This window comes from Zootermopsis nevadensis, unplaced genomic scaffold, assembly GCF_977971745.1.
Source record: "Zootermopsis nevadensis isolate Lab colony 2312 unplaced genomic scaffold, Znev_1.0 Znev_ptg000093l, whole genome shotgun sequence".
NCBI lineage: Eukaryota > Metazoa > Arthropoda > Insecta > Blattodea > Termopsidae > Zootermopsis > Zootermopsis nevadensis.
The window spans coordinates 151726-176648 of record NW_028259224.1 but is presented as its reverse complement, the minus strand read 5'-3'; the positions used below and the strand labels follow the sequence as shown (position 1 = coordinate 176648).

General features: G+C 39.4%; 1 protein-coding gene and 1 long non-coding RNA gene across 21 annotated transcripts in view; one reads left to right on the top strand and one right to left on the bottom strand.

Moving 5' to 3' along the window:
- The window catches only part of LOC147870838 (uncharacterized), a 144517-nt gene extending 119594 nt beyond the window's left edge, over positions 1-24923 (top strand). For 6 of the 16 annotated variants that reach the window (XR_015533129.1, XR_015533130.1, XR_015533128.1 and 3 more), the window contains 2 exons: positions 24109-24257; positions 24704-24842. Coding sequence is in view for 6 of the 16 variants with exons in the window: in XM_087341821.1 (XP_087197947.1) it covers positions 24028-24184 (157 nt within the window). In the remaining 10 variants the exon portion in view is untranslated. Of the gene's footprint in view, positions 1-23004; positions 23531-24027; positions 24258-24703 lie in introns of those variants that run through there. The other 10 variants (XR_015533124.1, XM_087341829.1, XM_087341824.1 and 7 more) reach the window with 6 other exon arrangements.
- LOC147870839 (uncharacterized) lies at positions 1979-9850 on the bottom strand. Of its 5 annotated transcripts, none has more exons than XR_015533137.1 (6): positions 9637-9850; positions 7885-8124; positions 6154-6374; positions 4437-4676; positions 2730-2940; positions 1979-2336 (listed from the first exon to the last, which is right to left on the bottom strand). It is a non-coding gene; the product is annotated as an uncharacterized LOC147870839 (long non-coding RNA). The 5 variants fall into 5 exon arrangements; XR_015533138.1 differs by lacking the exon at positions 9637-9850 and adding an exon at positions 8450-8608; XR_015533139.1 differs by lacking the exons at positions 7885-8124; positions 9637-9850 and adding an exon at positions 6700-6833.

The window sequence follows — 24923 nt, the reverse complement described above, 5'->3', positions numbered from 1 at the left end:
TTTTTTTGGGGGGGGGGGGGAGGATGAGCCATGTCTCATGGCTCGAGTAGCCTATCTGCTCTCTCGAAGTTCTTTGGAGTCGGCGGCTTCGAGACCCAGATGAGACAGCAGGGCAGACAGTCTGTGTGTGTGTGTCCGCCGGGCAGAGAACGACTCAAAGAGGGAGAGCTTGGAGACAGATAGGTCTGATATTTTTTGGGTTGTAACCCCCTACCGGAGCCTGAGCCTTGGGAGTTTGTTCTCCTTTTGAATTTATATATATTTTTATTAAATATCCCTTGTTGTTTAATCGGGGGTTCATTTATTAAGTTTTTTGGCTTAACCGCTATTACCATCCCACAACCGTACCACCTCCCGGCCTGGGATAATTTGGTCCAGTCACGAGAGCCAGTAGGGCTGAATTGCCACCTCGCAGATTTTGCAATTATGGAGAAGAATGTTCATTCCAAATTAAAACAAATATATTCTGCAGAGAACTTGTGAGACCTACTGATGTTTTAATACTCCAATTATATGATGAACTATCATTATTTATAAATTAACAATCATTCCATTTATTTAACTATTTCCATGCATAATTTATCAAATTTAACTTTAAATTCACATAATCTCTATGTATGCTTTTTAACCTATGAAAAAGCATTTTTTAAATATATATCATAATAGAAAATTTCAAAGCCTAACTCCACTAATCAAACATAAAAATGAAAACTAAAAACTAAAAGGTAGATTTCCTGTTCCACATTCTAACAAATATGAAATCTGAATATTCTTCAAACATGGCCACTCTCCAGCAATAAAACTTGGTTTCTGGAGACCACAGCCCAAAATTGGAAGAAATCTGTACAATATTTATGACAATGGAAATAAAACAATTATATCAATTATTTATCTTAATCCGTCTGATCACAATATAATTTTATTTAAAATTTATTATAATTAAGATAATAAAATATCATTCATGTTCCTTATCGATTGATCGATTTACATTTCGGAACAAACAAACAAACAAAACAATTACTTCTTTAAAACAGGGAAGGAAAACCCTGACAGAAAACCAAGGGTTGAAGGGGCTGCATAGGAATAGAGAAACCAATCCTTCTAAGGGAAAGAATCCTGAGTAAAAACTTCTGGAGGACTATGGGGGTTGGACATCGGGCTAAGAACCCAATTCTGGAAGAAGCTGACACACTGAAAGGGCCGTAGTGGTAAAGAAGAAGAAGAAGGACATGTAATGAAGAAATTCGAAACATTCATTTTGTTTGTATGTATTCTTCCTTTGTGTGTGTCTGCGTGCGCGCGCGAGCGTTTGGGTGTGTGTATGTGGCGTGGGGCGTGGGGCGTGTGGGGCCTGGTGTCCTGTCGTGTTGTATCGTGTGGTTTGGTGTGTTGTGTGGTGTGTTCTGCAGTCGTGTAGTGTCGTGTCGTGTGGTGTGCTGACGTGTCGCGTGGTGTGTCGTGTCGTGTCGTGTCGTGTGGCGTCGTGTCGTGTGGCGTCGTGTCGTGTGGCGTCGTGTCGTGTCGTATCGTGTCGTGTCGTGTAGTGTCGTGTCGTGTCGTGTCATGTCGTGTCGTGTGGCGTCGTGTCGTGTGGCGTCGTGTCGTGTGCAGTCGTGTCGTGTGGTGTCGGCCCACACCACAGTACACCACACGACACGACAGCACACGACACGACACGACGCGACACGACTGCAGAACACACCACACAACACACCAACCCACACGATACAACACGACAGGACACCAGGCCCCACACGCCCCACGCCCCACGCCACATACACACACCCAAACGCTCGCGCGCGCACGCAGACACACACAAAGGAAGAATACATACAAACAAAATGAATGTTTCGAATTTCTTCATTACATGTGCGCTTCTGCTCCAACCTCTTCTTCTCTAGCACTACGGCCCTTTCAGTGTGTGAGCTTCTTCCAGAATTGGGTTGGTAGTCCGATGTGCAACCCCCCCCCCCCCCCCCCCCCCCGTCCTCCAGAAGTTTTTATTCCGGGTTCTTTCCCTTAGAATGATTGGTTTCTCTATCCCTATGCAGCCCCTTCTACCCTTGGTTTTCTGTCAGGGTTTTCCTTCCCTTAGCCTTTGGGGATTCCTCCCCTACCCACAAGGCAGTGGGGGCAGCACTTATTCGCCAGGTCGCAGGACCTTCACTGGGTGTAGCCTGCCACCAGCTACGCTCCCACGCTCTCCGGTCTTGCCGCCTCGGTCCGGGACTGCCCCTTATTCGCAGCTAACCCTCATATCTGATGGACATTCACTATCCGCCACCTGTCGCCCGCCCAGTAGCTGAGGCTCGCCCTGGATTACATGTCTGCTACGACTGAAATAAAAAAACACGACGTTACGGATACGGATCTTACACATCTCCGTTACACTTTTTCGCCGAATGACCCTTCCGTGTAGACGTATTTACGTCAAAATTATTGCTTTATATTATGGAACTCTTAAGGTTCATTGTCGTGTTCAGATCATCCACCTACCTAAAGTCAATTGAATCTGTTAAATTTTGTGCGGTACATGTCTCAACCATCTCATACTCCTTGAATTAATCACTCTAAAATGTTAAATTGAATCATAAGTATGAAGTTCTCCATTGAGTAAGACACTAAACTAACACCCATTCGGAAGGGTTAGATTAGTGTCTCATTCAAGTGTTTTAACCCCTGAATGCGCAGTATGACTCGAATGAGTATTATTATCAGTATCAGATTACCTTCTCTCACTTTTCTCCATTTCTTAAATAGTTTTCTGTCGCTGTTCGGAGACGATGTGCTGCTTCTGGAGCAGTGATAATGCGACTGGCTTGGTATTTGTTTACTCGGCATTGTTGTGTTTCTATACCAATACAACAATGCAGAGTATAAACAAATATCTGTTGACATTGTTTGAAGACGTCACCTTCTGTCACCTTCTGTCACCGGTATCTAAAAGACAGACACAATTGAAAATATATAAATCACTTTATATTACTGTTAATTAAATTAAGCAATGAAGCTATAACACATCCATCAGTTATTTACCATTAGAGTTTCTAGAGTTCACCTCAGTGAACAATACAAAACACGTACGAATGTGTTCAAGGTTCTAAAATTTGAGTTTGTATTTTTCTGTGTTCATTGTACACGATTTTCAGATTCCGTAATACTACAGATTCATAAATGTAAGATATGAAATGTTGAAAGAGGAACTACGGTTCCGGAGAATCTGACGTAAATACGTCTCTATAATGTAATGTAATGTAATAATTCTTACATAAGATAAGTACCTGTGATATTCTAAAACGTTTTTACCAGCACAAAATTATCTATTCTACGACGCACTTATTCTACAGCCGATTCACAGCTCAGCGCTTTCCGCAATAACGAAAGCGGATTGTTGACGGCGGTAATGTAACACAACAATGCCGAGTAAAGAGATCACGTAACAATTAGTTTCTTAGATAACATAACTTCATTGTTATATTACCTGGGAAACGTCAAACTTCATTGATATGTTACCTGGGAAACGTCAAACTTCATTGATATGTTACCTGGGAAACGTCATCTGTTTATCAACAAATAAACAACAATGGTTACCTACATAGTTACCTTACATTACATTACATTACATTCATCTACCACAGACCCATCTTAAGCGTAACTAATTCAATTTAAATAAGCAATGTCTTAATCAAACTTTACTCGAATGTAAAGCAGGTGTGACGTAATTACGTCAAATTATCCGGAACCATGGTTCCACTGACAACTTTTTACATGCAAAACAAATTAATTAGAATAATGGCCGGTGTCAAAAGCAGGGTATCTTGTAGAAAATTATTTCGTAAATTTAATATACTTCCACTTGCAAGTGAATTTATACTCTGCTGTCTGTCATGTGTGGTGGAAAACTTAGATAAATTTAAAATAAATACAGATGTACATAATTTAAATACAAGATGGAAACATGATCTCTATGTGCCAAATCCTAACCTTACTAAATATCAAAAAGGAGTCTACCATACAGGTATCAAGTTATTTAATAATCTTCCACCAACAGTTAAAAGTCTTAGTTATTATATAAAGGTATTCAAGCCTGCATTGAAATATTACCTCTTCACTCACTCTTACTATTCCGTAGATGCTTTCATCTCTGCTGAAATTTTTTAAGCTTTATGTATATCTGTAATCTATACGTAAAGCAAGTTTTGCATTTCTTTTTAAAATTTAAAATTCTGAGGTTTTTGTATATTAATTTGTTAAAATCTTGAGTAAAAAACTAAACTAACCCCCCCCCCAAAGGGGTGGTTAGTTTTGTGTCTTACTCAAGTCTTTTAACCCCTTCCTTTCATTGTATTTATCGCCTAAATATAATTTAAACACAGAGGCGTCAGTTTTCGTAAGCAGTTTGACTCGAATGAGTATTCTTATCAGTATCAGATTACCTTGTTGGTGTTAGTACGTCTTCTCTCACTTTTCTTCATTTCTTAAATAGTTTTCTGTCGCTGTTCGGAGACGATGTGCTGCTTGTAGAGCAGTGATAATGCGACTGGCTTTGTATTTGTTTATTTATTACGTTATTTGTTTACTTGGCATTGTTGTGTTTCTATACCAACACAACAATGCAGAGTATAAACAAATATCTGTTGACATTGTTTGAAGACGTCACCTTCTGTCACCGGGATCTAAAAGACACACAATTGAAAATATATAAATCACTTTTATATTACTATTAATTAAATTAAGCAATGAAGCTATAACACACCCAACAGTTATTTACCATCACAGTTTCTAGAGTTCACCTCAGTGAACAATACAAAACACATACGGATGTGTTCAAGGTCGTATTTTTCTGTGTTCATTGTACACGATTTTCAGATTCTGTAATACTACAGATTCAGAAATATAAGATATGAAATGTTGACAGATGAACCACGGTTCCGGAGAATCTGACGTAAATACGTCTCTATAATGTAATGTAATGTAATAATTCTTACATAAGATAAGTACCTGTGATATTCTAAAACGTTTTTACCAGCACAAAATTATCTATTCTACGACGCACTTATTCTACAGCCGATTCACAGCTCAGTTCTTTCAGCAGTAACGAAAGCGGATTGTTGACGGCGGTAATGTAACACAACAATGACGAGTAAACAGATCACGTAGCAATTAGTTTCTTAGGTAACATAACCATTGTTATGTTACCTGGGAAACGTCAAACTTCATTGATATGTTACCTGGGAAACGTCAAACTTCATTGATATGTTACCTGGGAAACGTCATCTGTTTATCAACAAATAAACAACAATGGTTACCTACATAGTTACCTTACATTACATTACATTACATTCATCTACCACAGACCCATCTTAAGCGTAACTAATTCAATTTAAATAAGCAATGTCTTAATCAAACTTTACTCGAATGTAAAGCAGGTGTGACGTAATTACGTCAAATTATCCGGAACCATGGTTCCACTGACAACTTTTTACATGCAAAACAAATTAATTAGAATAATGGCCGGTGTCAAAAGCAGGGTATCTTGTAGAAAATTATTTCGTAAATTTAATATACTTCCACTTGCAAGTGAATTTATACTGTGCTGTCTGTCATGTGTGGTGGAAAACTTAGATAAATTTAAAATAAATACAGATGTACATAATTTAAATACAAGATGGAAACATGATCTCTATGTGCCAAATCCTAACCTTACTAAATATCAAAAAGGAGTCTACCATACAGGTATCAAGTTATTTAATAATCTTCCACCAACAGTTAAAAGTCTTAGTTATTATATAAAGGTATTCAAGCCTGCATTGAAATATTACCTCTTCACTCACTCTTACTATTCCGTAGATGCTTTCATCTCTGCTGAAATTTTTTAAGCTTTATGTATATCTGTAATCTATACGTAAAGCAAGTTTTGCATTTCTTTTTAAAATTTAAAATTCTGAGGTTTTTGTATATTAATTTGTTAAAATCTTGAGTAAAAAACTAAACTAACCCCCCCCCAAAGGGGTGGTTAGTTTTGTGTCTTACTCAAGTCTTTTAACCCCTTCCTTTCATTGTATTTATCGCCTAAATATAATTTAAACACAGAGGCGTCAGTTTTCGTAAGCAGTTTGACTTGAATGAGTATTCTTATCAGTATCAGATTACCTTCTCTCACTTTTCTTCATTTCTTAAATAGTTTTCTGTCGCTGTTCGGAGACGATGTGCTGCTTGTAGAGCAGTGATAATGCGACTGGCTTTGTATTTGTTTATTTATTACGTTATTTGTTTACTTGGCATTGTTGTGTTTCTATACCAACACAACAATGCAGAGTATAAACAAATATCTGTTGACATTGTTTGAAGACGTCACCTTCTGTCACCGGGATCTAAAAGACACACAATTGAAAATATATAAATCACTTTTATATTACTATTAATTAAATTAAGCAATGAAGCTATAACACACCCAACAGTTATTTACCATCACAGTTTCTAGAGTTCACCTCAGTGAACAATACAAAACACATACGGATGTGTTCAAGGTCGTATTTTTCTGTGTTCATTGTACACGATTTTCAGATTCTGTAATACTACAGATTCAGAAATATAAGATATGAAATGTTGACAGATGAACCACGGTTCCGGAGAATCTGACGTAAATACGTCTCTATAATGTAATGTAATGTAATAATTCTTACATAAGATAAGTACCTGTGATATTCTAAAACGTTTTTACCAGCACAAAATTATCTATTCTACGACGCACTTATTCTACAGCCGATTCACAGCTCAGTTCTTTCAGCAATAACGAAAGCGGATTGTTGACGGCGGTAATGTAACACAACAATGACGAGTAAACAGATCACGTAGCAATTAGTTTCTTAGGTAACATAACCATTGTTATGTTACCTGGGAAACGTCAAACTTCATTGATATGTTACCTGGGAAACGTCAAACTTCATTGATATGTTACCTGGAAAACGTCAAACTTCATTGATATGTTACCTGGGAAACGTCATCTGTTTATCAACAAATAAACAACAATGGTTACCTACATAGTTACCTTACATTACATTACATTACATTCATCTACCACAGACCCATCTTAAGCGTAACTAATTCAATTTAAATAAGCAATGTCTTAATCAAACTTTACTCGAATGTAAAGCAGGTGTGACGTAATTACGTCAAATTATCCGGAACTATGGTTCCACTGACAACTTTTTACATGCAAAACAAATTAATTAGAATAATGGCCGGTGTCAACAGCAGGGTATCTTGTAGAAAATTATTTCGTAAATTTAATATACTTCCACTTGCAAGTGAATTTATACTCTGCTGTCTGTCATGTGTGGTGGAAAACTTAGATAAATTTAAAATAAATACAGATGTACATAATTTAAATACAAGATGGAAACATGATCTCTATGTGCCAAATCCTAACCTTACTAAATATCAAAAAGGAGTCTACCATACAGGTATCAAGTTATTTAATAATCTTCCACCAACAGTTAAAAGTCTTAGTTATTATATAAAGGTATTCAAGCCTGCATTGAAATATTACCTCTTCACTCACTCTTACTATTCCGTAGATGCTTTCATCTCTGCTGAAATTTTTTAAGCTTTATGTATATCTGTAATCTATACGTAAAGCAAGTTTTGCATTTCTTTTTAAAATTTAAAATTCTGAGGTTTTTGTATATTAATTTGTTAAAATCTTGAGTAAAAAACTAAACTAACCCCCCCCCCAAAGGGGTGGTTAGTTTTGTGTCTTACTCAAGTCTTTTAACCCCTTCCTTTCATTGTATTTATCGCCTAAATATAATTTAAACACAGAGGCGTCAGTTTTCGTAAGCAGTTTGACTCGAATGAGTATTCTTATCAGTATCAGATTACCTTGTTGGTGTTAGTACGTCTTCTCTCACTTTTCTTCATTTCTTAAATAGTTTTCTGTCGCTGTTCGGAGACGATGTGCTGCTTGTAGAGCAGTGATAATGCGACTGGCTTTGTATTTGTTTATTTATTACGTTATTTGTTTACTTGGCATTGTTGTGTTTCTATACCAACACAACAATGCAGAGTATAAACAAATATCTGTTGACATTGTTTGAAGACGTCACCTTCTGTCACCGGGATCTAAAAGACACACAATTGAAAATATATAAATCACTTTTATATTACTATTAATTAAATTAAGCAATGAAGCTATAACACACCCAACAGTTATTTACCATCACAGTTTCTAGAGTTCACCTCAGTGAACAATACAAAACACATACGGATGTGTTCAAGGTCGTATTTTTCTGTGTTCATTGTACACGATTTTCAGATTCTGTAATACTACAGATTCAGAAATATAAGATATGAAATGTTGACAGATGAACCACGGTTCCGGAGAATCTGACGTAAATACGTCTCTATAATGTAATGTAATGTAATAATTCTTACATAAGATAAGTACCTGTGATATTCTAAAACGTTTTTACCAGCACAAAATTATCTATTCTACGACGCACTTATTCTACAGCCGATTCACAGCTCAGTTCTTTCAGCAATAACGAAAGCGGATTGTTGACGGCGGTAATGTAACACAACAATGACGAGTAAACAGATCACGTAGCAATTAGTTTCTTAGGTAACATAACCATTGTTATGTTACCTGGGAAACGTCAAACTTCATTGATATGTTACCTGGGAAACGTCAAACTTCATTGATATGTTACCTGGAAAACGTCAAACTTCATTGATATGTTACCTGGGAAACGTCATCTGTTTATCAACAAATAAACAACAATGGTTACCTACATAGTTACCTTACATTACATTACATTACATTCATCTACCACAGACCCATCTTAAGCGTAACTAATTCAATTTAAATAAGCAATGTCTTAATCAAACTTTACTCGAATGTAAAGCAGGTGTGACGTAATTACGTCAAATTATCCGGAACTATGGTTCCACTGACAACTTTTTACATGCAAAACAAATTAATTAGAATAATGGCCGGTGTCAACAGCAGGGTATCTTGTAGAAAATTATTTCGTAAATTTAATATACTTCCACTTGCAAGTGAATTTATACTCTGCTGTCTGTCATGTGTGGTGGAAAACTTAGATAAATTTAAAATAAATACAGATGTACATAATTTAAATACAAGATGGAAACATGATCTCTATGTGCCAAATCCTAACCTTACTAAATATCAAAAAGGAGTCTACCATACAGGTATCAAGTTATTTAATAATCTTCCACCAACAGTTAAAAGTCTTAGTTATTATATAAAGGTATTCAAGCCTGCATTGAAATATTACCTCTTCACTCACTCTTACTATTCCGTAGATGCTTTCATCTCTGCTGAAATTTTTTAAGCTTTATGTATATCTGTAATCTATACGTAAAGCAAGTTTTGCATTTCTTTTTAAAATTTAAAATTCTGAGGTTTTTGTATATTAATTTGTTAAAATCTTGAGTAAAAAACTAAACTAACCCCCCCCCCCCAAAGGGGTGGTTAGTTTTGTGTCTTACTCAAGTCTTTTAACCCCTTCCTTTCATTGTATTTATCGCCTAAATATAATTTAAACACAGAGACGTCAGTTTTCGTAAGCAGTTTGACTTGAATGAGTATTCTTATCAGTATCAGATTACCTTCTCTCACTTTTCTCCATTTCTTAAATAGTTTTCTGTCGCTGTTCGGAGACGATGTGCTGCTTGTAGAGCAGTGATAATGCGACTGGCTTGGTATTTTTTGATTTCTTTGTTGTGAAGCGTTATTTGTTTACTCGGCATTGTTGTGTTTCTATACCAACACAACAATGCAGAGTATAAACAAATATCTGTTGACATTGTTTGAAGACGTCATTTCCTGAAGACAACGAAAATCACAAATTTTTATAGTAAGAAGATTTTCCAAACTCTGCAGCTGTGTCGAGGTCATGCCTTGCCCAAACGAAGTCGTTTAGTTAGGTTTGTCTCTTCGGATTTCTTTCGTTGGCCTTGATTTTAAATCGATAGGAGGGCACTCATCCACTGATTCAGATCAGAATTTAGCAAAGATCTGGCCGTGGTAGATCGCACATTCGCTCTTTGGGCCTGTGGCCCGTAGCTTGAGATACTGTTCCATTAAACCACTTTTCAGTCTTGGGGAGCAGCTCCGGCCATTTCTGTGGGTTTGGTGGCAGTGGATTTTGCGTAACCACAGCGTTTCGACCTTTCTTAGCGCGATAAAAGTTGGTGAGATGCGTGAGTGGAGACAATGACTCGGTTTTCAAGTTCAGTACGGATAATTCTTATTACACAGACTCTTCAGAATATTATTCCGGGCTAGGTACGGGGCCAGATCCCTAAGTTTGCGTCCTATCGAAGAATCTCTATCCAGGTTAATGGCCTTCACCAACAAGCCTTCCTGCATCTCGCGTTCGCTCAGGCGAGGAAATTACTAGCGCCACTGGCTTGATTAATCTTATTTGCATCGTCCGTCTGGCTTCTCGATGAGAAATGACAAAGCTTTGTACAACCCTAAGGACTTCTTGAGACGTGCTGCTCAAATAGGAGAGCCGTGTACGTATTTCCTGGAATCGGGATTCAAAACAACGTGAAAAGAGCACCGGATAAGCCGAAAAACATCCACGGAGTCGATGCAGCAGCTCGGCCATCGGAGCGTAGCGTGATTGGTCTGGGTTCGTAGCCCGGTTCACACAGCGTTCGTCTACGAAGATGCGGGGAGCCTTTCCCTGAATATCGTCATAATCGTGAGTGGATTTAAGTGGCATGACTTGGAATATTCGAGAATTCCATCTCTCATCGTCTGTTCCATTTGGGTCCTAACTGAAAGTCTCACTGAAAATGGCATTGCTCTCGTATGCGAGACACAGAATGAGATTGCTGTGGCATCCCCCGGTTCTGAATGTGTGTTGATCCTCGGTGCTTGAACTGGTCCATCCTCCTCTCATCGAATGAATCAATATCGATAAGTCGATTCACTGGATTCTCATTACGCCTATAAAAGGGAATCTGCCCTATCAGAGCCACGTAATGAATAAACAATGCATCAGTGTTAGAGTAAATTAATGTGGAATTAACTTAAATTGTGTTGATCCTCAGTGCTTGAACTGGTCCATCCTCCTCGTCCATTGCTGATTCTTACTTTATGCAACGCGAAAAAGAAATTTCCAATTTTCGTACTCAGTTATTTGCTTAGACGCCAGAGAAACGTCAGCTTCGAGACGAGCGGCGTACATCCACCCCCTCCCCTCCCCGGCGCTAAAACTTCAATTTCCTCAGACGCCGAGGTAATTCGCCGATGTCACAGCAAACCCGCTAGAGCGTGCCCCAGGCGCTGAGGCCGGTTGAGCGTCTGTTCGCGACGCTTGGGAATAATTCGTACCCGTTCGAACGACGTGAGTGCGAAAAATAGAATTTGCTCTTTTCCGAGTCGCAAATCAGTGCCTAACTCGAATACGCCGTAACCCACAGACATAAGGAGATTGCATTTGAATGTATGAGAACATCCACTGCTCCTGCACTTGAAGTACAGGCAACACGCAGCACTTCACGTAGTTTTCCGCAGGCGCAGGCGTTTGAAGCGATAAGAATTCAGAGCCTTTTAAGACGGTCGTAATTCGTAAACGTGGGAGCTCGACTGAAGCTTCGAGCTTAAGAGAAATGTGATTCCTGCTAGCGGATGCCAGTGACCCTCATATGAAAAACGAAGGACATTCATTGAAATGAGCCGAGTTTATTTGCCCAAATCTTACAATAAGTAGATACATAAATGCTACTCATCAAAGTAATTGATTCTGAAATTATTGCTACTGGGACGAAATTACGAAACCTCGTCCATTTTATCTTGTGCCTGTGTTACGAAGGAGAACTTCAAATCATAAAACAAAACACGATCCTGCCCCCGTGTGCGTTAATGGCCGCGTACCAATGTCCTTACTGACGCGAACTTGGATTCATTTGTAGCTCTGTCCAGTTTCATGAAATTCGTATTTCTCTCCAAATAGTGCCCTTTTTTTATTGTTATTAAATCGAGGATGTGGACTGAGGACAAAACGAGAAAAGTCCTTCTTGTGGTCACTAAGGTAGTTCAAGGCCTGTGACTTCGCTCACAAAAGTACGCTGAGAATTCCCATCCAGCTTCTTTAATATCATTTTCATGTGATCTGACGTCAGCGTCAGAGTGTTCCAGTTGGTCTGTCCCCTTCTGGTTTTACGAATAGGATTTTCTCATGGTTTCTAACTAATTCTCCGTCTAATTATCATTTATTTCGTCATCTTAATAAAATTAGGGACCTCGTTATTTTGTAGTAGTCTCCGACCTCCTGCTGATTTATTCCTCACAGGCCCAAGCCAGTTTAAGAGACGAAGTTCCGAAGAAGACGACAGATAAATTATGGTCCATGAGATGCCGGAAGATAAGGTTTCAGAAGCGCATTCCCTGACTGTCGATTAAACTAATTTGTCTCGTTCCATGTGGAACGTCAAGACATTATTTAACACTCGCAAACTAAGATCCTTGCATGTCTGATGGGATTTTACGGGCTTCTTAGAATATACACGCACGTGTCGCATTTGCAAAAATTCTGTTTTAAACTGTTCACCTGCAGTTTGCTCAAGTGCAGAATTCTCTTCTGTTACTCATGCCGAAGCAACTGGAAATGGGTTCCGAAATCGTCGATCGTCTTACTCGAAGGCCGTAAAGCACGCGCGATCCAGCAAGCTTTTGTTAACGAGCAGAAAGCATCGTCAGTATCATTCATTCGCGTTTTCACTGGCGAGGCTAGAAGTCAGGTCTTCTTTTTTGTGTTTCCGATATTTGTTGTTAATTGGCATCGTGATTTGAAACTGGCTGTAGACAAGCAGACGTAACCTCCCCCCCCCCCCAAAAAAAAATAAACACGTACTTAGAAGAGTTTTATCTCCAAAAGTTTACCATTTATTCATATAAACATGGTTCATTATGTTATCCCTTAAATGTTCTGCTCTTAAAACCGGATATCTGTAATAAAACTTTGAGAGTCGCTGAGTTTCAGCCACGGATCTTATTTGGCTCAACACGGACTCAGTTGGAGATCGAACGCGAGATTCAGATAATGCAACTTTGCTGTTAATATACCTCCTGAATTTCCTGACTTGTTGATTAATGTAACGGAGACCGGAAGTTTTTCCGAATGAAGCCGTTAATCTCATTATGCAGTACAGATTTTGTGTACGCGTAATTTTGTGTTCTGAACAGACGTGTCTGAGAAAATTCGTGGTTTCAAATAGCGCTACTTAAGTCGTTGATGAACTGCGTTAGCGAACGCAGAAGTGAATTCGCTCTCTACTTTGCCAATCTGTGACCCTCCAGTCTCCGCCTGACATCTCTCTGATAAATTGTTCCCCTCTGGCAGGTAAATCACTGCTGTGGTTCCGATATCACGGGGATTTATCAGGGTTAATTTGCGGCACGTTCGCACTCAATATTCTGGTGTTGTTACGAACACGAGATATGTGCTGGATGTGCGCATGCGCGTTCGAGGTAATGGACATCAAAACAGTAATGACTGCGCGAATTCGATCCTTTATGACGACACAGATCATTTACCAATGCCTAGGCGTCTAGAATAAACGACGCCCTCAATCTCTGATCTCCATTTCCTTGCTGGAAAATTCTCGCGTTTCTCAGCTCTTAAAATGACAAAGTTCGCGAGTATGTAGAAATTCAGGCGTCGTGTTTCTTTGGAACGTGGCGTCAGGAAGGCTCGCGAAATTTGTGCGTAAAAACGGGATTTTTGTTTGGCTGAGGGTCAGGACAAAGGAGATCCATCTGGATAATTCTGGCTGAAGGTCTCCGTTATCGGGGGTAGGCATTTTGAAAGAGAGTCCCAGAATACGACTGATCGCAATTCTTTGTGAAGGCGAGAGAAACAAAGCGTTGGACATGTGCACGGGCAATACGGGCATATATCGCTCTTTGTGAGTGGACCAATCAGCGCAAAGGAGGTCTCCTGAAAAACACCCGTTTAGAGGCCGAAACTACGTTGTTGCAACTTCGCACCTGGTAACCTTTTCTGGTGTTCAAGGAAGGTTTGGATTTGTACGGACAGCGAAGTCTGCAAATGACGGCATTTCACGAGTCCTCGGATTGTTTGCATGGAAATACATGTTAAAAAAAAACAATTAGCATTCACTGGAAACCAAAGTTTGTCGCGCAGAGCGTGGCAACACTGAATGTTTCATGTCTCCTTGCTTGTTTCTCGCAACGTTTGATTCCTTCGACGTCAGAGTGCACGTGAGTGATGCAGGCCTCAGCCTCAAATTGTGCTGGAAAACATTTTTATGTTCCGTGACCTTCGTTGACCTTTTAACGACACACAGTTTCGGTTTTATTACTCTCAAGGACAACTGAGAACTGGGCTTGGACTAGACGACATGCACCCCGCATCCATTTCCACTTTGCCGGCAAGGAAGCCCACTGAAGCGAAATTTGACGCTGAAGCCGAAACACGCTCCAATGGGTCTCGCCCACTTCATGTGGGTATCGAATTCTCTTCCGCCACATCCGGGATTTTGAGGTCAGGACAGAAGCCTTTGAACGATTGGAATCCGGCCAAAGCCTGTCCAAAATTTCCTCGGCGTTTTCAGGAAATTCAAGTGACCGGAAAAACTAACGTCGCTGTACCAACTGCTAGATTATGAAGCGGCGAATCAAATGAATTGATGTTTATTTGAAATGAACTCGAAGCGATCGCGGATTTAATCAGGACTAGAAAATTGTCCGTGCAGAATGACGAGAAAACCGAACACATCATTTGGGAATAATTTTATTAAAGAGTGTAACGAAGAACATGTACAGTTTAAACCATCGTTTGTCCTTGCTCAATTGCGAAAACTGCGAGCGTCTGTTTTCTAGTTGTGTAGAATTACATGGAAGTGTTAACAGTTTCTTTCCTTGAACACAGAATTTAATATGGCTTAATTTTGCAGTCTCGACCAAAATCATACGTCGAGGTATAAAGTAACTGCACAAAGAACGCCGTGCGCAGAGTAGGCCACGGTTAAAATGAATGTCGTGTAGATCGGTGCCATGCATTCTTGATCGTGGAGATCTTTCAGTAAGGATAGCCGATGTTGCAGGGTCCATCCAAATACGCAAACACAAAGTAAGGTTTAGATCTGGCCCACACGTTTTTCATTTCCCAAACCGCATAACTGATATAGACTAAATTTGGTATTGGAGCCTACATTAAGAGTGGTCAGGTGAAATACATTTTGGCTTGTAGTTTCGGCTTCAAAGTTTTTACGTTGACATAAAATTGGTCTTCACGAACTTCGCGCTGTCTGGACTTTCATCGCTTGGCGTGGCGACGCATCGTTTACGACGTGATTCTGAGTGACTCCAGGCATCGTACTTGAGTCTTGGGAAACGTAACTGGAGCTTCTAAAGTCGGCCTTTCTGGAAGTAAAACAGGTTGGCTGCAGTCAGATTGGCGATTAACAATGTTTTACGGAATGCGACAAAAATCCTGTTGTCTCCCCCCCCTCGCCCCTTCCGGCATCGCCACTAGTGCGGTGATAATGTTCGCTAACAGAAAGTGCTTTGGATGCAAACGGGAATCCAGATAAATTCTTTGGATTATGACAAAGTGCGTTTCGCGGTGTCTGTACGAGTTTCAAACGGACTTGGGAAAAGTCACGTTTCTCTTCAAATTAGGCGGACGTACACGTAGCCCTCGATTTGCGCCGATTCAGAATAACGCCGGTTTTGAAACCAGAAAGCTAAAAAGTGAAAAGAATATATTTTACTATTATTTATAACGTTTTACAATATATCTCGTAATTCTTATATCGCTGATTTTGAATAAAAAAAATGCATTTACGTAAGTTTCGTTAACGCGAATTTGCTCCAATGAGATCGATGAATCGGTAAAAGTTGTTTGTGAAATGCAAACTTTTTCTCTTGTGCTAGGGCGAAGAGGAGTGTTGTGGCATCCATGAAATTTTGAAAGAAAGAAAGAAAGAAAGAAAGAAAGAATGAAAGAAGAAATCACGACAGTCCACACTACACGCCTTTTTTAAAAAAACATGACGATCCTGAACCAGGGACTTCGTCAGAGAACTCACGCCCCTTCATCACGCCATATTTTTTAAATTACCTTTATTTTATTTACGTTATTTCAGAGCTTTAAATGCAATGCCATTATTTTACTCGTCAATGTTTTGGTGCTGGGAACGCGTGTCATTGACTTCCCATTGATTTACATTATAAAATCGTTCCAATTTACACCGATTCGTCCAGGAACGCATCCCCGACGTAAACCTGTACTTGTGTTTTATGCACGTGGGATAAATAATTTCAATTAACGGACGGAAGAGGAAAGCCAAATGCGGACAAATGAAGATCAGATTACGAATTCATTGTAGCGAATTATTTAGCGCTCAGTTTGCCCCCCCCCCCCCCCCCCCCCCCCCCCCGCATGTCCGCTTTGGCCATGAGCGCTGGGCAGTTACGAGATCGTTGCGTAACTTCGTCATTCCTTTCTTGTGACACAATCCTCGGGGTCACGTCGTTGACCTAACAAGTGTCTCGAGCTCTTGCTTTCCGACGCTAGTCGCTTTCTGCAGTCAATTCCATGATCCAGCAAATGTGAAAAGACGGACACAATTTTATGCATTGTAATTAATTATTTCCAATTAATCAATGATAATAACTGTATTTTCCTCGTAACTTAATACATTCTCTTCATACGAATATAAACCCATAATTTCAAATGTTACTTACGAATTCTGAAGGCCCTCAGTGCTTGTTTGCTGTTTTAAAACGCGCTGATGCGACCATCGGCCTTTCTCTCACGCATATCGATGCGAAATTTTCTTTTGGTTTTTGTTAAATCTGCCGGCTCACCACAGAACAAATCTTTTTGTGTGGAATTTGCAGACTTTGATATGAAACTTTTTTAAGGGTTTATAAGTTACCAATCGACGACCGGTTTAGGAGAAAATCGATTAAGTTCGATTTAAGCTTCATGCAGAGTTGTCGTATTTGACCAATACGAAAGTAGGAAAGCCAAAATAAAACTCGCTTAGCCCCCCCCTCCCCCCCTCACACACACTCACACATTTTTATGAAAATCTTTTGCGTATTTTTTTAGTAGGACGAACAAGCTGCGAGCGTAGCATCCCGCAGATACAATGCGCTAACTCAGGCGAACCCTTCGCCATTAGTACTAAAATCATTAGAAAAAGGCTAGCAGGGATGGAAAAAAGCAAATCAATAGGGCCTGACAGCATTTCTGGGGAAATTCTAAAACTGGGTGGGGAAGCCATGATTCCATACCTGGCGCGATTATTGGACGTAACAATTAATAATGCCACTATACCAAGGGACTGGAAAAAAGCCATAGTGGTTCCTATTTACAAAGGAGGTGATCGATCATTGGTCACAAATTACAGACCGGTCAGTTTAACATCGGTGGTCTGCAAACAAATGGAACACGTTATAGCATCTTACCTGAGGAAAAACTGGGAGGAAAAGAATTGGTTATTCGAGGGTCAACATGGGTTCAGGCCGGGATATTCATGCGAAAGTCAAGTAATCACGGTTTGTCAGGACATTGCAGACACACTGGATAACGGAGGAAGGTTAGACGCGATTATAATCGATTTTTCGAAGGCCTTCGATTTAGTTCCTCACGATCGGCTGCTTATGAAAATCGCGGCATCGGGCGTGGACTCGAGGATAGTCGCATGGATAAGAGAATTTCTTTTAGGCCGAACGCAGAGAGTTAGAGTAGGAGGGCAATTATCAGAGGAAGTCAGAGTAACATCAGGAGTACCGCAAGGGAGTGTATTGGGTCCACTTCTATTCCTCGCGTACGTAAATGATATTTGGAGGAACATTGAATCGACTATTAGACTTTTTGCAGATGACTGTATAATATATAGGAAAATTATAAATAGTAAAGACATAGAAAAGATGCAGATGGGTCTGAACAGTCTGGGGGAGTGGGCGGTTGAAAATGCTATGAAAATTAACCCAAGTAAAAGTAAGGCAGTTAGTTTCACGAGAAGTCGGGTGAAGGAACCACCAAACTATTTGTTACGGGACCAAATAATTCCGGAAGTGAGCAGTTGTAAATACTTGGGAATTCTCTTAAGCAGCGATTTAAGCTGGGCTGATCAAGTAAATTATACGGTGAAGAAAGCCTGGAAGGCACTTCATTTTACAATGCGTGTTCTCAAAAAGGGGAATAGTAACACTAAAAGTCTAGCCTACACATCACTAGTGCGTCCGATTCTGGAATATGGGGCGGCGTGCTGGGATCCTTACAGGGAGGGGCAGATAAATGCGTTAGAACGGGTGCAAAGGAAAGCATGTAAATTTGCATATCACAGGAGCGATTCGAACTGGGAAACCCTGGCACAGCGTAGAAAGATAGCACGAATATGTGCTCTCTTCAAGGCGTACACGGGAGATCGGGCATGGAAAGCTATAGGTGACAGATTGCAAAGGCCATACTACCTGAGCAGAGTCGATCATATTCGGAAAGTTAGGAGCAGAAAACAAAGAACAGATATCGGAAAATATTCCTTTGTAAATAGGACCATCCAACTCTGGAACCAGCTACCTGCTGAGGTTTTAGGGACTCTCTCCTGTAAACCAAGTACGTTTAGGAAGAAGGTTAGGAAAGTGATAAATGAGGTGAAGTAAAGGGAATAGATGGGTGGGTGCAGTGAAGGGGGGTAAATTGGGGTGAGGATGGGAAGGCTTCATAAGTGTAGTGAAGTGAAGAGAAGGTCCTGATGAAACGTGTGATTCATTACTGTTACTGACTTATGTCTAGTTGGTATTAATTTTTAAGTTATGTACTTTAGGTTATACGGTTTTGTAATATTATGAGTTGTTTTATTTTGAGTGTGGTGTGTTGTTTTGTTGTGTCTTATTGTTCTTGTTGTGCCTTATGTTTTTTGTGTCTCATTGTTTTTGTTGTGTCATGTCTTTTTGTCTTACTGTATTGTTGTGTCTCATTGCTTTGTTGTGTCTTATTGTTCTTGTTGTGCCTTATGTTTTTTGTGTCTCATTGTTTTGTTGTCTTATTGTTTTTGTTGTGTCTTATGTCTTTTTGTCTTACTGTTTTGTTGTGTCTCATTGTTCTGTTGTTTCTTATTGTTATTGTTTGTGTTGTCTTATGTTTTTTGTATTATTGTTTTGTTCTGTTTCATTGTTCTGTTGTTATTGTTTTTGTTGTCTTATGTTTTTTTGTGTCTTATTGTTTTGTTCTGTCTCATTGTTCTGTTGTTTCTTATTGTTTTTGTTGTCTTATGTTTTGTTGTGTCTTATTGTAGGACCACTGCCACCGGGTAAAAACCCATTTGCAGTCAAATAAATAATAATAATAAAAAAAAATAATAAAATATTAGCACGCAGATTTAATAAACCAATTAATTGCTTGTATATTATTAGATATATCTTCTGCATAATAAACTTCATGAATTATGTGCTCAATTGGCATTTTAAAGCCAGTGCACTGGAAGAACAAAGATTAAATTATTTATTATCATAACCATACTCAGGTTGTTAAACTAAAATGTTATGATTCTACTAACCTAATTGATTATTTTCCTTCACAACGTTTGTTATGCAACTGGAAATCTCCAGCTTATTCAGCTCTCATTTTAAATTGAAAACGAAAAAAATTGATAGGCAGTGTCGGACACTGCCGCAGTTATTTTCGTGAAAACGTCAATCGTGTATAGTATATTGAAATTAAACAAAATTTAAAGTAGTTGTCGGCCCCGGTACAAGTCCAATTTTGGGCCCCAAGTGGGTCCGATCGGTCTGCACTCTCCATCTCATCAGCAACGAAATCCACATCCATACTTGACCCAGGCTCGTCAGATGCCGCCTGAGTTGTCCGAGCGCGCTTACGTTGCCTATATTCGCGGCAGTACTGCGCGTTGGTTTGGGGTCCGGGCCCGACATTTTCCGTGTCATTCTCTTTAGAATTTTGTGCTCTACGCATTCGTGACCGAGTTTTGTAATTCTGGTTGTACTTTACCCTCATATATCGCGACATTTTAAGAAAATCGGGAAATTTTCAAACTTTTTCAAAATCACAGCCTCGTATCTTTGTGCGTTTTTGAGATACACACTTGGAGCCCGGGATGAGTTGTAACATATACACCCCTCTTCAAACAACACTTGGTTCACTCGGATCGGATAATTAGTGTCTGAGATATGATCCCGTTTATGGACACGTGTCGAATCCGGAAAGTCGAAAATCGTGGGTTCATTTTGCGCGTGCGCAGTTCGCGATGTCCGGCCGCCACGAATGTCGGAGCGGTACTGGCACACACCTTCATCCTTCCTCTTTAAAGCGAGACTAAGATGGCGGCGCTATGTCTATTTTCAGCCGAGTTAATGAAGTTTGAAATTACTTCGACAGAAACTGTCGCTCATTTGGGCATTGATTTTAAAGACGTTTTCACGTCAAAAGAAAATTGATCGAAATTGTAAGGTCAAATTCATTTCTGAAGACAGGATAGAGTCAACATCAACATGGATACGAACCAGGGTCTATGAAGACTCCTGTGACTTGCAACATAATGCAGACCACAGTCGTTGAGTGTCTTGGTGACCGCGTTGGGGGTGGGGGAGGGGGTGTAGAGGGTTGGATGTGCACGCAGTTGTTTTAACTGGCGGTTTAAACCAAATTATATTTGCTTTAAAAACACGTTAACACTGGTAAAAGAAAGCTCAGGAGATAAAGGTACAGCGGGTGGAAGAACTTGGATTTTAACGACGGATATAAAACTGGGATATGTCCCAGTGCCACTTAAGAGTGAATCTGCATCACCTTCTAGCCAGAAATGTGAAGATTTAAGTTTAAACTGCAACTTTATCCGTTGTTTTGTCTGTCTGTGAAGGAAAGGCACAGACTGAAGGTTTTTGAGAATATTCGGACCTAAGTTGGATGAAGAGACTGGAAATATTATAACTTTTATTAGTTCTGGTTAAGAAGAACAAGATAAACAATACATGCAGCACGCAATTCTGCTCGTGATAAATGTATGCAGAATTTTAGGTAGAAGGCGGTAATGGAAGAAACAGCTTGTATTACAGAACAGTATATTAGAGGATAATATTAAAGTATATCGAAGAGGATTAGGACTTGGAGCAAATTTATATGTTTCAGGTTATGGCCGGTGGTTGGCTTTTGAGGACACTGTAATGAACATTCTAGTTCCTTAAATATTGGGGAATTTCTTGACAAATTTTCAAGTTTACATTTATTTCGCGGAGTTACTGGTACTGGGATTAGACGGCTATTTCACAATTTGTACTCGTTCTGCAGTCACAGATAAAGTCTTTTATGTAAGTAGATTTTTTCACCTCCCGGCTAGGCGTCCACATGAAATCGTACAATTCAAACAAATGTAAAGTCACACACTCAGGCTGGCAGTGATTAATAGAGTGACAAAGTAATTTGAATAGCGATCGCTCCTTACATACGAAGACGCACTTCAGATGACCGTAAATCACTAACATGTCATGTGGGATGTTGCGTCATGTAGCCTGGCACTCGTAGGAAAAGACCGATGTTTTACAGGTGTTTAATGTACGCACAACATCCCAGAAGACACACATCTTCACTCTCGCCTCCGTGATAACCTGAAGTCTCGACATTATTTATGATTCTTAGAGTAAACAGCGATTATTCTCTTAACCCGCGTTAACCACTTGATTTTCGTAATGGTGAAGAGTTGTGTTTTCTTCGCGGTACGGACTGGATTCGTAAATGCTATTTAGACGAGCTTCGGCTTCGAAGGGTTAATTAATTATCAGATTAAACAGCGATTATTTCCTTAAACAGCGTTAACCAGTTGATCTTCGTAATGGTGAAGTGTAGTGTTTTCTTCGCGGTACGGACTGGGTTTTTAAATATTATGTAGACGATCTTCGGCTTCGTACACTGCATGGTTCTCATTTATCTTAATTTATCTAAATTTGCTCTCCCTCCAACCGATGCGACCAAATTAATTACTAAACTTTCCAAATTATATCTTCAGTGTTTTGTAATAAGAAATTCAAAATTTCCGTCGTTTCTGCTACCAAACTGTCACTAATTATCGCCCTAACGTCTTCACCCTTGCTTTAATCCTTACCAGAAGATCTAGCGGGCATTGCCTGGGAACATTCTAACTATGTGATGCCCAATATCCCCCCCCATCAGTGTAACGGTCCAAATTACATCTTCTGCTGAGGTGATTTACTACTTTATTGATCTGAATTTCTTTTAAGTATTCGTTTCAAAATTTCAACTTTTTGTGGTGTTTGGAGTGTAATACTGGGATGAATACTTCCATTTCATGACATCTACCCAACTCTTTAGGACAAAGACGTGCGAGGACCTTCGGTTACTGGGAGTCTTTTGTTTTTTACACTAAATGACGATAAATTGCCGCACCAGGGCTTTTCAGAGAGTGCACGTCAGGGGCCGTGTGAAGGAACGACCGCGTTCGTCAGAGACACAGTACATAAGAAGCAGACCGACAGAGTCCGGTTCTGCAAGGCATCAGGTGGGGATAATTTTGAAGAAAAAAAATTCAAAATTTTGAAAATTTTAGTAAAATCAAAATATGCAGGAAATTAACCAAAACGCGCACAAACCATACAATTTTTGAAAAATTCCACTTTCAAAATGTTTTCAAATTTTTCAAAAAAATTTGGTTTTTTGAGCTTTTTCAGACATTTTCCAGCATTTTTTGATTTTTCGAAAATTTTCAACTTTTTTCAAAACTCTCCCCAAGAGATGCATGCCAGCCTCGGTGAATGCCACATCCTGTCTCTGACGGACTCGGCCTCTATATCGCCCGGTTGCTGACTGCCTCGGTGTTCTGCACCAACCGGCTTCTGCAGGACTCTGGTCTCTGTAAGACCGCGTCTCGGTCTCTCCCTTACGCGGTGTCTGCCGCACCTGGGCTTTTCAGAGACTGCACGTTCTTTAAGCTGTACTCACACGGGTGAGTACAGCTTAAAGAACGGCTCATTTTAAACAAAAGATAAATGTTTAGCATTAAAATATTAAAAGGTTACACTAAATACATTAGTATATAGTGGACTATACAAGTACAATAAACTATAGAAATTTATCAACAGAATAAAATACATGTGGGTTCTGAAAAATATTAAAATACCCTAAATATAATGTTTTTTCCGTACAAATACTAATTCTATTTGATGAAAGCATGCTGCTAGTTTCCCGTTACCATTTATAAACAAAAAGTTTACCGTATCACTTCTAGAAGGCAGCACCATGTTCATCGATATAGTTCTACTCACTTAAATCTTTTCCGCCAGTTGGCGCTGTTGCTCTGTGCGTCTGCCGACAGTGAAAGAGAAATAGTGCACATATTGGGTTGTTTTATATTTTATTTAATATCTTGTGCATATGCTTTTTATAATACAAATTAAAAGAGATGTGCGTGGTGTGTGCATATATTAGTTGTAAAATATGACAATGTACGAAAGACATTGGTGGGTGTCGTATTTGAAGTAAGCTGAATAGTCTAACCTACTGTATTTCATTGTTTTGCTCCACACATGTTCACATATGTATACATTAATATAGTTTTTTGTGTGTAATGTAAGAGGAAAGGCGTGCGAATGTGTTCATTGTAGTTTTACTTCTTTCGCTCAGTCTTATCTCGCCACAGGTATGATCTTGGAGAGGTTTAAGGTTAGGTTATCTGTGTAGATACTGTCATTGATGCTCCGACTAGTACAGCAGGCCTTTTATTTGAAGACTGGAGGACCAGACATTTTTAACTGTCCATGACTGTTTATTCAACATATTTACAACTAGTCTTCATATTTAGAGGCCATCTTTATTTCGAACCAAAGACTGCACTATGGAGTGGTGACAAGGGACTCACTTAAATGCTATAAGGAATTGTTAGTCTTTGACACGTAGAGAAAAAAATATTCTTTCCATAGTTACGTGCATGAGTTATCACACCTGAAGTAATAATTTTATTTGATATTTGTTTCAGCATGATTAAGCTGGTTCCATCCATGTGGTTCATTTATGATGTCCTCAGCCTGCCCATAGGTTTCTTTCATTTTCGTTTCAGTTCCAAGACCATTCTGGATAAGACAAAACAAAATACTGGGACCTTGCGAGATGCATCTCAAAGAATCGTTAAATAACAGAATAATATTGGGGTTCTTATGATATTAAACATGTCCTGGGTGGTCTTTGTGATGCCGTGTGGACTTGTAGGTGAGTACCATGTTTTGGAACAACCTACTGCCCCCATCTTCGAAGGCTGATGGTGATGACAGGATGTTCCTATGACTCATTGGTTCCCACCTACAAATCCTCATAAAATCATAACCTTGAAGACCTCCATTAACAACAAATTAATTACGTGGCTATTTATTGGTTTGTTATATGATTCAAGGTCTTGGATATTTATTACTTGTCATATATGTGTACCAAGAATCTGTTTTTATGTTGTTTTTTCTTTCTTTTAAATGAAAGTGGATGTATTTGGTTGGTTTTTAAAGACTTTAATGTCATTTTAATACACAGAATTTTGATAGAGCGCTGCTTTTATTGTATTGATGTTCTCAGTTTTTCTTATTAGTGCAAATTCACACTAATGAACATTTTTCTGAAGTCAGTGATCTTTGTTATAATAAGTTTTGTAACCAATTTTTCCACAGCTGCATGAGCATGGTGCATATCTGGTGGATTCCCTCATTGAAATCAAATGAGATGATGAAGGATTGGGAGTGTATGACGGACTTGCTGCTAGAGGAACCAGGACCGTCAGAAGAAGCATTGGATGGCTGACAGGAAACCAGTCTCATAGAGATCATGGTGTGTTGTATTCACCAGGCTGGTACAGGAGAGCCGCCACTTGGTCGAGGACCTACACGTAAG